Raw genomic sequence first — 16,418 nt, forward strand, 5'->3', positions numbered from 1 at the left:
TTGGTTAAATTTATTCCTAGATATTTGATTCTTTTAGTTTTTATTGTAAATGGAATTTTTTTCTCGATTTCATCCTTAGATGGCTCATTACTAGTGTATAGAAACACTACTGATTTTTGTGTTTTGATCTCATATCCTGCCAATTTGTTGAAAGTGTTTATTAGTTCTAGTAACTTTGTTATAGATTTTTCAGGATTTTCCATATATAAGATCATGTCATCTGCAAAGAGTACAAGTCTTACTTCTTTCCAATTTGGATGCTTTTTATTTCTTTTTCTTGCCTAACTGCTCAAGGTAGAACTTCTAGCACAATGTTGAACAGCAGTGGTGACAGCGGGCATCCTTGTCTTGTTCCCAATCTTAAAGGAAAGGCTTTCAGTCTCTCACCATTGAGTACAATGTTAGCTGTGGGTTTTCCATATATGCCCTTTATCATGTTGAGGAAGTTTCCTTCCATTCCTATTTTTAAAGCATTTTTATCAAGAAAGGATGCTGGATTTTGTCAAATGCCTTTTCTGCATCAATGGAGATGATCATGTGGTTTTTCTCCATTGATTTGTTAATGTGGTATATTACATCAATTGATTTTCTTGTGTTGAACCAGCCTTGCACACCTGGGATAAAACCCCTTGATCCTGGTGTATAATTCTTTTAATGTGCTGTTGGATTCGATTTGCAAGTATTTTGTTAAGGATTTCTGCATTTATATTCATTGGAGAAATTGGTCTGTAATTTTCTTTTCTTGTAGTATCTATATGTGGCTTTGGTATTAGGGTTATGTTGGCTTCATAGAATGAGTTAGTAGTGTTCCCTCCTCTTCAGTTTTTTGGAAGAGTTTGAGCAGGATTGGAATTAATTCTTCTTGGAATGATTAGTAGAATTTACCTGTGAAGCCATCTGGTCCTAGGCACTTGTTTGTTGGAAAGTTCTTGATGACTGGTTCAATCTCTTTACTTGTAATTGGTTTGTTGAGGTCTTCCAGAGTCAGTGTAGGTTGTTCGTATGTTTCTCAAAAATCTGTCCATTTCATCTAAGTTAACTAATTTGTTGACATACAGTTGTTCATAGTATCCTCTTATGATCCTTTTTATTTCTGTGGGATCAGCAGTAATGTCCCCCCCTCATTTCTGATTATATTTATTTGTACCTTCTCTCTTCTTTCCTTTCTCAATCTAGTTAAGGGTTTGTCAATTTTATTGATTCTCTAAAAGAACCAACTTTTGGTATTATTTATCTATTTTTTTTTATTCTCAAGTACACTTATTTCTTATCTTTGTTAGTTCTTTCCTTCTGCTTACTTTGGGATTAGTTTGCAGTTCTTTTTCTAGTTCCTTCTGGTGTGCAGTTAGGTTGATTTTAGCTCTTTATTTTTAATGGAGGCATTTATGGCTATATATTTCCCTCCAGCACTGTCTTCACTGCACCCCATAAGTTTTGATATGTTGTGTTGTCATTTTCATTTGGCTCCAGATATTTACTGATTTCTGCTGCAATTTCTTCTTTGACTCACTAATTGTCTAAAAGTGTGTTGCTTAACTTCCATATATTTGTTGATTTTCTAGTTCTCGGCCTATTATTGATTCCCAGCTTCATTCCATTATGGTCAGAGAAAATGCTCTGTAAAATTTCAATTGCTTTAAATTCATTGAGACTTGTTTTGTGACCCAACATATGGTCTACCCTAGAGAATGATCCCTGAGCACTTGAGAAGAATGTATATCCTGCTGTTTTGGTGTGCAATGTTCTGTAGAGTCTGTTAGATCTAGTTCATTTATCATATTATTCAAGTCCTTGGTTTTCTGATTGTGCCTCTGTCTAGATGTTCTGTCTACTGATTAGAGTGGTGTATTGAAGTCTCCAACTATTATTGTAGAGATGTCTTAGTTCTCTTGTCAGTTTTGCCAGTGTTTGTCTCATGTATTTTGGAACCCTGTTTAGGTGCATAAATATTTATGCTTGTTATTTCTTCTTGGTGGATTGGCCCTTTTATTAACATATAGTGTCCTTCCTTGTCACTTACAACAGTTTTGCTTTTAACATCTATTTTGTTCAAAATAGTATAGCTACCCCAGCTCTTTTTTGGTTACTATTTGTGTGGAATACCTTTTTCCAATTTTTCAATTTCATACTATTTGTGTCTTTGGGTCTAATGTGAGTCTCTTAGCATATACCTGGATGATATTTTTTAAAATCCATTCTGCAAATCTGTGTCTTTTGATTGAGGAGTTTAATCCATTAACATTCAATGTTATTGCTGTAGGCAGTACTTATGTTGACCATTTTATCCTTTAGTTTTTATATATGGCATATATTATTTTTCTCTCTCTTTTTACCCTTTTAGTTACCCTTACTGATATTATTCATTTCTACACTCTCCTCCCAGCCTCTCTCTCCTGTCTTTTCATTTCAGCCTGCATAATTCCCTTTAGTATTTCTTGTAGGTATGTCTTTTGTTTATCTGTGAATACTTTAAACTCTCCCTCATCTATGAAGGACAGTTTTGCCAGATAAAGAACTCTTGGCTGGCAGTTTTTCTCTTTCAGTACCTTAATATATACCATACCACTGCCTTCTAACCTCCATGGTTTCTGATGAGAAATTGACAATTTTATTTCAGTTCCCTTGTATGTGATGAATCCCTTTTCTCTTGCTGCTTTCAGGATTCTCTCTTTATCCCTGTCATTTGACATTCTGGCTAGTATGTGTCTCGGAGTAGGTCTATTTAAGGTTTATTCTGTTTGCAGTACGTGGTGCTTCTTGGATATATGTATTTCCTAAGAGTTGGGAAATTTCTGGTTCTCATTTCCTCAAATATTCTTTGTGTCCCCCTTAACTTCTCTTCTCCCTCTGGGATACCCATGACACATATGTTTGTGCACTTTGTGCTGTCATTCAATTCCCTGATACCCTGCTCAATTTTTTCTATTCTTTCCTCTATCTGTTCTTCTGTGTATAAGATTTTGATTGTCCTCCCTTCTAGTTTGCAGATTCTTTCTTCTGCCTGCTCAAATCTGCTGCTGTATGCCTCTAGTGTATTTTAACTCTCTTCTATTGTGCCTTTCTGTCATGCTTCTTTTTATACTTTCAAATTCTTCTTTATGCTCAAACAGTGTCTTCTTAATATCCTTTATCTCTTTAGCCATATTTTCCTTCATCTCCTTGAATTGGTTTAGGAGATTTGTTTGAACGTCTTTGATTAGTTGTTCCAAATTCTGGGTCACCTCAGAAGTTTTAATTTGTTCCTTTGAGTGGGCCATATCTTCCTGTTTCTTAGTGTGGCTTGTAATTTTTCCTGCTCTTTAGGCATCTGATTATCTTGATGAGTTTACTCTGAAGGTCAGTTTCTCTCTTCTCTAGAGTTTTATCATTGATTGGCTTTTTGTTAAGGCTGTTCTTTGACACTTGGTTCAACTTATTCTAGATCTTTAGAATTGCCTGTGTTTACTTATCAGATTGTTTCAGCTCTTCATCTGATTTCTTGCCCTAGGTATGTGGTACAATTTTTAAGATTGCACTATTTGTGCAACTGTTCCACCCTCAGTGGAAAGCTTCCTTTCCTCTCTTCCTTCTATGGGAATCTTGATCTTGTCTGTTTGGCCTCTACAGTTTTTTTGTTTGCTTGTTTGTTTACTATCCTTTCATTGCTTCTAGCTGCTTTTTGCCTGGAAGGCAAATTCTGGGAGGAAGTTCACCCCAGAGAGGACTTTCCCAAGTCAGTATTTCCCAGCCAAAACAGGGCCAGGGACCCATGGAGGAGATGCAGACCAATTCCAAAGAGTCCTGGGGAGAGGGTCAAGAAAGATGCCCAAAAGCCTTTTTGATGGCTCCCCAAAGCTGCTCTTTCCTGGCCTGCCCAGTCAATGGTGCTTATCAGCACACTTTTCCCCACAGCCCTAAGGAGGCTCCACGTCTTTGAACTTCCACTGCCTTCCCCTGTCAGCAGTGGGGTTGAAACAATGGCCAGGTGGTCCCTGTCCAGGGAGGGCTAAAACTCTGGTTCAAAGCCTGGACCCAGTGATCATAATTTGCCAATCTAAAGCCACGATCAGCACATGGCCGTGACCCCCCACCCTTGTTCTTAGGGAAGAGGACTTCCATGTCCCTCTCCAACTGCAGCAGCCAGCCAGGAATTGGACCCAAGGTGGCTAGCCACAAGAGTGGGGGTTAGGCACCAGCAGTTACCACTGAGCACTTTCCTCACAGTTCTTTCTGCAACATCTCAGATTCTTGGTCCCACTCTTCCCTGGATCCTGTACAAGGCTCTACTGGCCTCCAAAGCCCCAGAGCAGTTGTTTTAGACAGTTTCCGCCTGTCCACTAGCTGTTTGGGAGAATGACTGAGTACTGCAGGTCCCTACTCTGCCATCTTCCCCAAAAGCCTCAAGTTGGTTTTTTCTTCCCCCACAAACTACTATTTAGCCTGGTAATCTCTTAAGAAAATACTCATCTCTATAAACTTTCTTCACGAAAGAAAATTTGGCCCAGAGCCTAATCAAGTGAACAAGAATTGAAATTGGGTGATCAAATGAATGAGGCTCAAGTAAAACAAAGCATTGGGTACTGGATCACTGGTAGACGATTCCACTTACCATGTTTCTCCAGATGCTGACAGCAGCTGTCCACCAGCCTGGGAACCTGTCTGTAAATAGGGTTCAGACTGAGTTTTTTATCTCGGGCTTTTTCTTTTTTATTTTGAGCCTCAGCAGGCAAGGAGAGTTGCAAAGCTTCCAGTAGTCGAGACTGATTATCATCAAGATCTGTGATTGAATCCACTGACATTGCACCCTGCAAATTACACACGGACATGAACAAAGAATACAGATAAAATAAAAATACCCTCCCACAGATTCTATTCAATAAATACTTTTGCCCAAGACTATCAGACTTGCAAGAGTACTGGTTGATTTAATTGTGCTATTTGTATATTAAAAGGAAAAAATGCCTTTTGAAAAGTAGGGAAAGTTCCACAGTATGGGATAAGGCAAGGGCAGTTACAATTTCAACAAAAGGCTACATTTTCCAAATGGAAGATAAGAGATGGGAAACATATCATTAAAATACTTTGGTCAAACCACTTCATTTTTTGAAACAAGAATTAAACAACAACAAAAATCACATACTCAATGAATGAGATAAAGTTGTAAAAGTCTTGTGAATAAAAACATTCAGCTATGTCGATTTTTAAAAACAGGAGGGTTCCATAACATGTTTTAGTCTGGTTTCCCCCAAAAGCAGCACACATTACTTTATTGGGAAGTGGTTCCAGGAAACACCTGTCGGAGAGTAGGGAAGTGAGACAGGGAAGGGAAGGCAGCCAATGCAGGGAGCATTATCAAGCCTATTACTAACTACTGTGGGAAACTGGAATTCAACACCCCCCCCCCAGGGGGAGAATATGCTAGGATATAGTATAGAAGATGCTCCTCAGAGCTCTCTCAGTTAAGGAGTGAGGGAGCTGGGGTATTTATACACCAACTCTTAAGAGTCACTGGTTAAGGGTCTCTTCTGACAGGGAAGGGGAGGTGATGCTCACAGCTCAGGGCTTGCAGCCTGCCTTCTGAATGGGCCGGGTAGCCTAGCGATCAGAGAAAGCCTTCAGGAAAGAGATGGGGTGCTGGCAGGTGGATGAGAGACTGGCATGCTAGGATGGTAAAGGCTGAGGGGAAGGGAGCAGGGCACCAACCGTGTCTGCCACAGCCACCCATCATCTGATGAAGCCTAGAGTAAGAAGTGGGCTGTCAGTGTCCCTGCAGGGCCTGGGCAGAGGAAGCAGCATGTGGGTGGCTCATTGTCTGGGTTACTGCCAAATGGGATTATACACACAGTCTGAGAGACAATGTCGGGATTGGAAGAACAATTTCATCATGCACATTCAAGCATTCCATCATTTTTGTAATTTCTTCATTTTTAAACACAGCAACAGCCTCAATAGACAGCAGTAACTCAGGTTGCCTTCACACCGCGAGAAGTCCTGAAGGTTGGGGGCTGATTGAGCAATGTGGATTTTAAGTGGGGAGTGTCTGGGGTTTTAAGGAGGGCAGTAGTCAATGGATGGAGGTGGCAAAGATTTGGGGTCTCTAGGCAAGAGGAAATGAGGTGGAGGAGATCTTTCAGGGATTTAGGATGTTTGAGAGATGCATATCAATCGATTCGGTAAATCGCCAACCAGCTTGCCTGAAAAACTCAGCTTGTCTGATCTGAAATTTGAAAAGCCAAACAAATAGTAGCACAGTATCTAGAACATAGTACTCATTCAATAAATGGTATTGTATTATTACAGTATTGATTTGAGAGAGGATATATATTGGTTTCTGTGGTTCTGTTTGAGAACCCCCCCCAAAATGCTTTCAATGATGAGGAAAATTCTCATTGTTTATGAAGCCAGGCAGCCAGTTCATTTGGCGGGGTGTGGCACTCAAACTGGGGATGGAGAGATTAATAAAACATGGGTTCCTATCCTCAAGCCTGACAGTGCAGTGGGAAAGTCTGGCAAGACAACTGTTCAAGTTCAACAGTTGAACAGGATCATTGCTGATGTTGCAGAATGTCCAGGAGAGCATGATGCATGAGGGTAACAAAGGAGAGGCACTCAACAGCTTTGAGGGGTCAGGAAAAGCCTTCCAGGGGGGTGCTGGTGCCATACACCCATTGCAAATGCTACCCAAACGGGGTTGTTGACAAAGCTACGACACAAGCTACTCTTCCAGTGTTCACGTGAGCAAGGACCCTTAGACATCTTCAGTTGCCCTAATGGTGTCAGAGAAAATGCATGCCAACTCACCCGCCTCCTGGCCCGGGGAGCCGGTTCCGGGGTGTTAGGGGACGTTGACTCATTTGGTGTTTCTGAGGTGGAGCTGAGAGATGAGTTACTGCTTGAGAGTTCTTTGTTTTGTCTTTTGTTTCCAAATGGCAGGAGGGAAGTCACAAAATCAGTTGCATCCTTCTGCTCATCCCTCTGCGAGTCCTGCTTGAGTTTATAGGCCCGGTCATTGGCAATGACCTGGGATAAGGGCATTCCAAATGCCTGCGGGATGAATTCTGGAATCGAAAAACAAACATTCACTTTCAGAGAAAGGCTGGCCCAATGAAGACCCTAGCTCACGATTCAGACAGAAGGCCAGACATATTCAAATGATTGTTTTCTGAAGAATTGATTCATCAACTCTCCGCAAAATGGAGAGGACTTTTGCATTTATCAATGTGGTCAAAGAGTCTACTTAAATAGAGCAGGCTAACAGGTATAAAGAACACAGATTTTGGAAATCTAGGTCTCAAGCTTTCCCTCTGTCTTGAGTCTGTTTTAAAGGAAATAACTTTACAGAGAAATGTGACTTTTTGATAGAAAGTCAATAATACTTGATCGTCATGAATACGCAGTTTTATAAACAGCAACTGGAATGATGTCTCAGAGGCTTCTGGAGCCTACAAGGCATGGGTCGATTCTGCATTTATCCATTCATTCAACAGGCATTTATTGAATACCTACTCTGTGCTACCACAAGCTGCACAATGTGGGGTACAAAGTTTACAAAAGGTACATTCCTTGTTCTTGAAGGGTGCAGAGTGTGGGGTGGTGTGAGGGATGGGGAGAGTCAGATATGTAAAAAAGAGTATAACAGAATGTCTATTATGCACTACAGTAGAGCCATACGGAGGTAAAGACCGAAACTCAGTTAAGTGAATATGCTTTGGGGTCCCCAATGAAAGTGTCAGCAGGTGAACAGCCTGGGAGGCCAGGAGCAGCTTGGGAAGTTTGTTCTTTGTCCATTGTGTTCCTTGTCCCTATGTCCTATCTCCAGCCAGCTGGTTGGGCTGTCACCACCACGGTGGATCCTCAAGCTATCCTCAAGCTATACATGCAGATGTGGGCTCCACCGTGACATCTTCAACACAGGGTGCAGGATACAATTTATGAAATCCTCTAATGAGGTCAAATGGGGGGAAGGGACATGATGCAGAACTCTATGGCTTTATTTGGAGATGTATATACAGTTGTTTTCTGGATATCTATAGTAAATCCATTTATAGACACATACATTGCAAGCATGCCGATCCTCAGGACAAGACATTTTACTGGTAATATTTTAGCTTCCTGCTGAGAAGCATTGATAATTTAATTAAATGCATTATTTCTTCTAGACCCCAAATTAGAAGACCTCCAAGGAGCAGAATATTGGACTCTAGCCTCTCCCTTGTTTTTATAACCCCTATGAGTGAAACCATAATGACCAAGGGAAAAGAATTCTAAGGTTGTTTGTTCTTTCAAAGAAAAACCTAATATTAACAAAGTGGAAAGTGGCTTTAAAAAAAGTGTTCCACCTTGATCCATGGCAACATTTTTTTTAAAAAGTACATTTTTATTGAGATATATTCACATACCCTACAATCATCCACAGTGTAAAATCAACCATTCACAGTACCATCACATAGTTGTGCATTCATCATCAGAATCAACTTTTGAACATTTTTTACTCCAAAACATTCCATCACCCCCCATTCCACCTTATTTTTCATTTAGTTTTTGTCCCCATTCTTCCACTCTTCTGTCCATACACTGGACAAAGGGAGTGTGATCCACAAGGCTTTCACAATCACACTGTCACCCCATATAATCTACATAGTTAATACAATCGTTTTCAAGAATCAAGGCTACTGGGTTCATGGCAACATTTTTAACATCACTGGACAAATGGCCAAGCCTACATCGAGAGCAGAACAGTACTTGAAAAGCCTGCACTTCTGGTTCTATCAAAATATTCAATGTGTTTTGAAGTAATAAATCAAAACTTCAGTATTTGAGACTTTCAGAGGATGCTTGCCACTCTCCAACAAACGAGAGGCTGCATATGAAAATATTTAAAAAATAGGCATTTTTACATGATAAGTGGACAGTGCAGCAAGATCCAATATTCACTATTGATAAACAGCTGTGTCTACGACTTACAAAATCAGAGACCAGCAAAAGGGGCAAAACTTGACCATCTGTTTTGCACCATGATGATTTATTTTATAAATCAGTGCTGTCTTGTCTGTCTGTGGAAATAATCAACCACTCTTTCTTCAAAAAGGCTGGGGAAAGTCTAGAAACATGTGGATAGCAAGGCTGACAGCTACACGAAAAATACAGAAATTGTCAGGGGATGATAACAGCACAAATGACAATGACAAACGTTCTAAGTGATGTGTAGTGTCTGTCCATGTAGACAAGCCAATAACAGGGGTTTAATATGCAATGAGGGCTATCGATAGTTTTCCTAGCCAAATTTTTTACAAGTAAGGTAAACCAAGCAAACTCATTTAGAGATTTCTAGTCACTCTGGGGAAAAAAGAAGAAAATGGTTTCCTTCTCAATCTGTCTTTTTTTTTTTTAATATCTGAAAGTCTGTCACTCTGTTTGTAAACTAGAATAATTGAATACATGTGAAATATATGGAGTCATTCTCCTACCATTTTGATTTCTCTCTTTTCCCATCTGAGAGAAATCCACCCATAATGGATTTTTAATTCTAAGAGGCTTTCTTTCCTTGCTGAGTTTATTTATTCTTTCAGTGGCAGAGTTTTGATGTCATCTATTTAGTTTCTTGCTGCTTTCCCTTGAGGACTCTTACATGCCTCAGAAAGAAGACCTCTTTTTCTTCTAAACTTCTTTAGCAGTGTCTATTCAGTCTCTTTGCAAAATTCTAGGGAGGAGTCCTGAATATTATTGCTTCCCAAAACATGGCTATTAGGAAATGGAGGACTCATCACAAGTCTGTAGTGCAAAATACTCCTTTAGAAGTAAAATAAAGGGTTGGGAACACAGTGTATGGACCTGTGGGTTTGAAGCTCTTAGGGGGAAAAGGATCCTTGAGACCCTGGGTTGACAGTGGCTAATAAAGTTTGTAATAGATGTTTGAAAAGGCAACAAAATGACATAAGATTCATTGTGCTGGGGGCTGGGGACAATGTATCATGTTCTAATTGATGGCAAGTGTTCCCTAAGGAGACTTCTCTTCTTATTAATAGCAGCTTTCTACTCTCCCTCTCCATGAACCAAGGGGGCAGGAGGCGCCCCCTCTGCTCCCCACTGCTACTTCCAGGCCTTCTTCTGCCATATCATCCATGCCCATTGCTCTAATTTCCAACTATACGACTCTGACACCTATCTGCTATGAAGAGCCCAAGATCTCAACTCTGAGCACCAATCACCTCATCTGTCCACCTGGATGTCCCAAAGGCACCTCTCAGTCATGTTCTTCCCCCTACCAGGCCTATTTCGATTCCTAATGGTCTGAGAAATTTCTTCTGAGAGTCATCCTGGATACTTTGCTCCTTCGTACCTCCCATTTCCACTTCGGCATCAAGTCTTTGTCATTCTACACTCACCTTATCTTGTCACCATCCACTGCTGTCCACTCCTACCATCATCCCTCCCATCTTAGTCCAAGGTGCTGTTCTCTTTCTCCTGGACCTCCAAACAGCCTTCTAACCAGCCTTCCTCCCTCTACTCTTGTCTTACCCAACCCATGTTCCTGTACTGCACCGCAGCGTGACTCTCTGTTGAAAGGCCCCATTAAGTCAGCACCTCCTAAATATACTTTGACAGCATCTCAATGCTCTTGGCCTGCAGACTAAAAGTTGTGCCACAGCCCACGCAGTCCTGTGTGAGCAGGCCCCTCTCGCTCTCTTCCTGGAAACATTCTTCCCCTGGTTCTCTCTTCTCCATTAATACCACTCAGTGAATAAGAATTTCAACACAGTGACAGCTGATACTTGATTTTCCTATTGCCCTTTAATATGACGCAAAACTGAAAGTGGTATCAACACATTCCTTTATAGCGCTATTTCACAAGTCTCATATCCTAACATACTTAGACCATGAGAAGCAATAAAACAGTGCATGGCATGATTTCAGCAGAGAAAAAGGTGCCAGACCCTAAGCATCCATGGATTTTATGTAGATAGTAAATATCTGGGATAATCGAAAAATATCGTGGAGGGAGGGGACCTATTTCTCTCCCAGTGCAAAGCCACAGGGACCCCATTCCCATGTTCTCTGGGACGGCATTTAACCGGAATGAAGCAGCCGTTTTTTTTTAAACTTTCCCATCCCCTCAAAAGTTATATCTTTTTGAAAGAAGGAAGAAATTTTCTGAAGTTCTTAAAGTTTTAAACAGAAATACTTTTGTTTCCACGTAATTTAACAAATTGTTAAATTTGTGAACTAATTTAACAAATTAGTTAATTATTCTTTACGCAAAAAGGTTTTCTGAATCAATATCAATCCTGAAGTAGTTCCATGTGGAAATAAAAAGTCCTCTACTGTTTAAGTGGCAGGAGGGACTCTGAAGTGTCACCCGAGCTGCTGCATATTGTATCGACTCAATTATAATAAAATACAGGCTGCGATTCATTGTAATTGAATCAGTTAATTTAATGGCATATCAAACATTTAAGAATCACACCCCTCGTTGGGACAGCAATTCGATTCTGAAAAGCTGTTACTATTTATTTTTAGATGACCTAGCGAAAGAGGTCACTTAGAGTTTCCTGTTTTCCTTCTTTTACTATTGGATTCAAATGATTATCATTTTTCACATGTGCAGCTGTTTATGAACCCGAACGCTAACATTCAACTGAAAGGAAATAGTGTGGACAAATGATAGCCGTGCCAGCACTGCATGCCACCCCCCCCCACACACCCTGGTTCACAGGGCAGCCAAGCAACAGCTCCCCATGTTCACAGGGATGGGACTTCATGTTTGGAAAAAATGCCACACGACTGAGCTTCACTTAAGCCCAGGATACCGTTTTTAAACATCAAAGATACTTAAAAAAAAAAAAGCAGCAAACCACTTTTCCATGATGCTGGATATTCCCCACCACCCACCCCCCCTTAGTTGGATGGGAGATGTGTCTTTGCTTTGGAACCATCTGGAACTTGCCTTCCTTTTCCTCCTGAGCTACCTGTAAGGCCTTAGAGAACACATCTGAGTTTTCCCTGAGCCCATGAAAAACGTATAAGGGTCAGTTGCAAGTGGGCTGATTACTTCCCCTGGCCCTTCCTTCCCTGCTAATTCACATCCTTGTCTCCTGCTGTTGTATAATATATGCAAGCACACACACACATCACCCTCTGTTGCAGAAACACAAACATCTCCATCTGCAGAAATGCTCCTTCTGCTTAGTCTAGCCCAAATGAGCAATTTCTGAATAATCACCTAAAGTCTACATTGAGAGTATTTAAATCCCAGCATTAATATTGCTATCCTAGAATAAACCAACTTTGAATGATTACTAATGACATGGCTACTAACAACCAAAGCAGTCCCTTTAGTACACTCTATAAACACAGAGAATTGCTCTAATCGAGCAAGGAAAAGGTGTTCTAATGCAGGACTAGAATGATTGCAAACTCTAGTTAAAAGAGCTATGCTGTGACCACAGACATAGGGGACTGGTGGTTTGATGGGTTGAGCCCTCTACCACAGGTTTTACCCTTGGGAAGACGGTTGCTGCAAAGGAGAGGCTAGGCCTCCCTATGGTTGTGCCTAAGAGCCTCCTCCCGAATGCCTCTTTGTTGCTCAGATGTGGCCCTGTCTCTCTAGCTAAGCCAACTTGAAAAGTGAAATCACTGCCCTCCCCCCTACGTGGGATCAGACACCCAGGGGAGTGAATCTCCCTGGCAACGTGGAATATGACTCCCAGGGAGGAATGTAGACCTGGCATCGTGGGACGGAGAACATCTTCTTGACCAAAAGGGGGATGTGAAAGGAAATGAAATAAGCTTCAGTGGCAGAGAGAATCCAAAAGGAGCCGAGAGGTCACTCTGGTGGGCACTCTTATGCACACTTTAGACAACCCTTTTTAGGTTCTAAAGAATTGGGGTAGCTGGTGGTGGATACCTGAAACTATCAAACTACAACCCAGAACCCATGAATCTCGAAGACAGTTGTATAAAAATGTAGCTTATGAGGGGTGACAAGGGGATTGGGAAAGCCATAAGGACCACACTCCACTTTGTCTAGTTGATGGATGGATGAGTAGAAAAATAGGGGAAGGAAACAAACAGACAAAGGTACCCAGTGTTCTTTTTTACTTCAATTGCTCTTTTTCACTCTAATTATTATTCTTGTTATTCTTGTGTGTGTGCTAATGAAGGTGTCAGGGATTGATTTGGGTGATGAATGTACAACTATGTAATGGTACTGTGAACAATCGAAAGTACGATTTGTTTTGTATGACTGCGTGGTATATGAATATATCTCAATAAAATGAAGATTAAAAAAAAAAAAAAGACATAATGCTGAGCAAAATAAGCCAGGCACAAAAAGAGAGATATTGTATGTTACCACTAATGTGAATTCTGTGAAAAATGTACAATGTTTTATACTGTAGAATGTAGGGGACCTAGAGATACCAATTAGTGGAGGGGGAATGATAACCTAATAAGAACAGATAAACTATGGAGGGTAATCTCAAGGTTATGGGAATGCTCAGGAATGATTATGGTTTGTAAACTTTCTTGGATATAGTAAGATCATGTTGGAAACAATAGAGTTATTTTAGGTTTTTTTTTTTTCTCTTATTCCTTTGTTTTCTTAGGGGTTGTTAATTTTCTTGGGGTATGGAAGGAACATGTTGGAAGCAATGTAGTTATTTTAGATTATTTGTTTTTCTTACTCCTCTGGACATGGTTTATTAATTTTCTTGGGGTATGGTAGGAACATATTGGAAGCAAAGTAGTTATTTTAGGTTATTTGTTTTCCTTAATCCATTGCTTTGTTTGAAATGTTGTGGGGTTTTTTTGGTTGTTGTTTGCCTGTTTGTTTCTAATTATTTGATAAACAAAGTTAAAAAATTGAAAAAAAATCAGTAGAAAAATGGGAGTAAAAACTAAATGACAAATAGGGTGGGATGGGGGGATGGTTTGGGTATTCTCTTTTCACTTTTATTTTTTATTCTTATTCTGATTCTTTCTGATGTAAGGAAAATGTTCAGAAATAGATTGTGGTGATGAACGCATAACTATATGATCATACTGTGAACAGTTGATTGTATACCATGGATGACTGTATGGTTTGTGAATATATTTCAATAAAACTGAATTAAAAAAAAAAAAAAAAAAGAACCACTCAGGCCAAGACATTGCTGCAGCCAAGGGAGATATTTTGAAGATGGCCACTGAAAGTTGATGCTGACATTTTGAAGAATGCAAGGAGCTGAGAGAAGTGCTGGAATACAACCCAGGATCACAGATGCCAGCCACGTGCCTTCTCAGCTAACAGAGATTTTCTGGATGCCAATGATCTTTCTCCAGTGAAGGTATCCTATTGTTAATGTCTTACCTTGGAAACTTTATGGCCTTAAGAGAGTAACTTTGTAATCAAAAAAACCCCTTTATAAAAACCAGTCATTTCTGGTGTTTTACAAAAAAAAAAAAAAAAAAAAAAAAAAAAATAAGGGTGAGAACATATCAACCAATTAACTAAAATATAATTTATTAGACAATGATGATAGGTAGTTGGGGAAGAGTTACTACCCTTTGCCTTCATCATACTAGCAGCAAATTCTGCTGTGATAGTACGTGTCCTCGGGAATATCCTGTTGATAGGGACCAAAGTTCTGTGGGCTAGAAGTAGTATATGAGAAGCTCATAAAAATACTAATTCCTGGCCCCCAAGGCAGATCAATGGACTCCAACTCTCTGGGGTAAGGCTCTGGGCACTGGTATTTTTGAATGGTTCTATAAGTGACTCTACTGTGCAGTTAGTAGTGGGAACCACTGACGTTTTCACCTCCTTTTCCTCCAATTGGCAGGAAAGTACTTGGCTTCCAGAGTGGTCAACATAATGAGAGGTTGACATTGGCATCCTCTTCTCCACTTAGGAATTAACCAGCCATGTTTGGAAAAGCCCCCATTATGCGATAGATATAACCAGCCTAGGAGTGTCCCTTGTCATGCTACAACTCATTTACATTTCACACATTTTAGGGAGATGTTTGGATAAGAAGAATATTGGTAGAGGGAAGACTCAGTTCCGGTAAGAAGGGTTTGGCCTCTGCTGTTGGTTTTGGCCTCTGAAGGCAACGATCTGAGGGAGATGCCGATACCTGCATGTGTTAGGTTTTCTGCCTGTGTCTACAACAAAGGTTTTGACTTCTTTTTGCAAGCACCAAACCAGTTAATATTTTCTGTGGTTTGACTTCTCAGATCCTTTCTCCATAAATATTCCTTTGTATGTGTGTGTGTATGTGTGTGTTTTTTTTCCATGAGATATTATGGCAATTAGAATCCGTGGACCGCTTCTGTGATTTGTGCCTGAATTCTCTCTAAAGCAGTGATTCCCAACCAGGGGCAATTTTGTTCACTTTCTCCCAGGGACATTTGAAATGTCTGGAGAGACTGATTTGGGGTGATGCTCCTAGCATCTAGTGGGCAAGAGGGTAGAGGCCACGGACACTACTCAACATCCTACAATACACAGGATAGCCCCCACCACAAAGTATGATCCCACCAAAAGTGCTAATAGTGCCAAGATTGAGAAGCCCTCCTTGAAGGGAAGTGTCATATTTTCCCATTCTTTAGAATTCTTTATCTACTTTTGGCTCCATAGAACCAAATGTCAAGACCCTTTAGGTGCCGTTTAAGATCTGGGTGTAGGGATAGGGGCCGCTGGTGTGGGACAGGCCTGGCCCAGCACTCATCACAACGCATTTGTAGTCAGTGCCCTCAGTTTCACTGCCCTCCCCTGATTCACAGGCAGAAACGCAATCACCATTTAAAAGAGCTCCAAAGCGAGAAGTATGGCCGTCCTCACTCAGCACTCATTCACTATGTATGTCATCCCAAACGAAAACACACTGATATGACCACAGCATTCAGCAGTCATCTTGCGTAGGACATGAGAAAAAAAAATCACAAAAAACTGGACCACGCTATGGGCTCGAACAATATTAGTTTAAAAGGACCACAAATACCTCTGAAAGGGTGGCTAAAGGGTCATTTCCCTAAATAGATCTAGGAGGGGAAACAAAACAGTCCAGAGAGAGTCAACAATTTCCAAAACATATAGATAGGTAAGCCTGGGGCAAAAACAAACATGCTGTGATCACATATAAAAATGCTGAGAAAGGCCCATCCTCCGAAACCAATGAGTATGAGACTGTTCGTTTCCAGTAGTCATGGTAGGCGAACCCAAACTCTTTCTCATTCAACCCGCTCTTCCTAAGGGTCTGGATAGGCCAGACAGCTGGTTAGCATTAGAGACGCCATCCATGGCTACTTAACCCCGCTTCTCTTTGTGCATAGCTGATTGGCCAGAAGCATAATTGAAACCATAAACTTGGCCAAAGCCACACCCTGCTCAGTTCAGTACAGGGCCACTCAAACGCAGATGAGTAAAGCAAAACAGCCCTTAGTGACATTCTATAGTAGAA

The 16,418-nt window shown here is 40.7% G+C and overlaps 1 protein-coding gene across 1 annotated transcript in view; it reads right to left on the reverse strand.

Moving 5' to 3' along the window:
- Nucleotides 1-16,418, reverse strand: part of ARHGAP6 (Rho GTPase activating protein 6) — a 550,852-nt gene that overhangs the window by 30,285 nt on the left and 504,149 nt on the right. The window contains exons 4-5 of the mRNA XM_037822077.1: nt 6,781-7,037; nt 4,569-4,784 (exon numbers count right to left, since the gene is read on the reverse strand). Of these exons, the coding sequence (XP_037678005.1) occupies nt 4,569-4,784; nt 6,781-7,037 (473 nt within the window). The remainder of the gene's footprint in view (nt 1-4,568; nt 4,785-6,780; nt 7,038-16,418) is intronic.

The sequence above is a fragment of the Choloepus didactylus genome, chromosome X, assembly GCF_015220235.1.
Source record: "Choloepus didactylus isolate mChoDid1 chromosome X, mChoDid1.pri, whole genome shotgun sequence".
Lineage (NCBI taxonomy): Eukaryota > Metazoa > Chordata > Mammalia > Pilosa > Megalonychidae > Choloepus > Choloepus didactylus.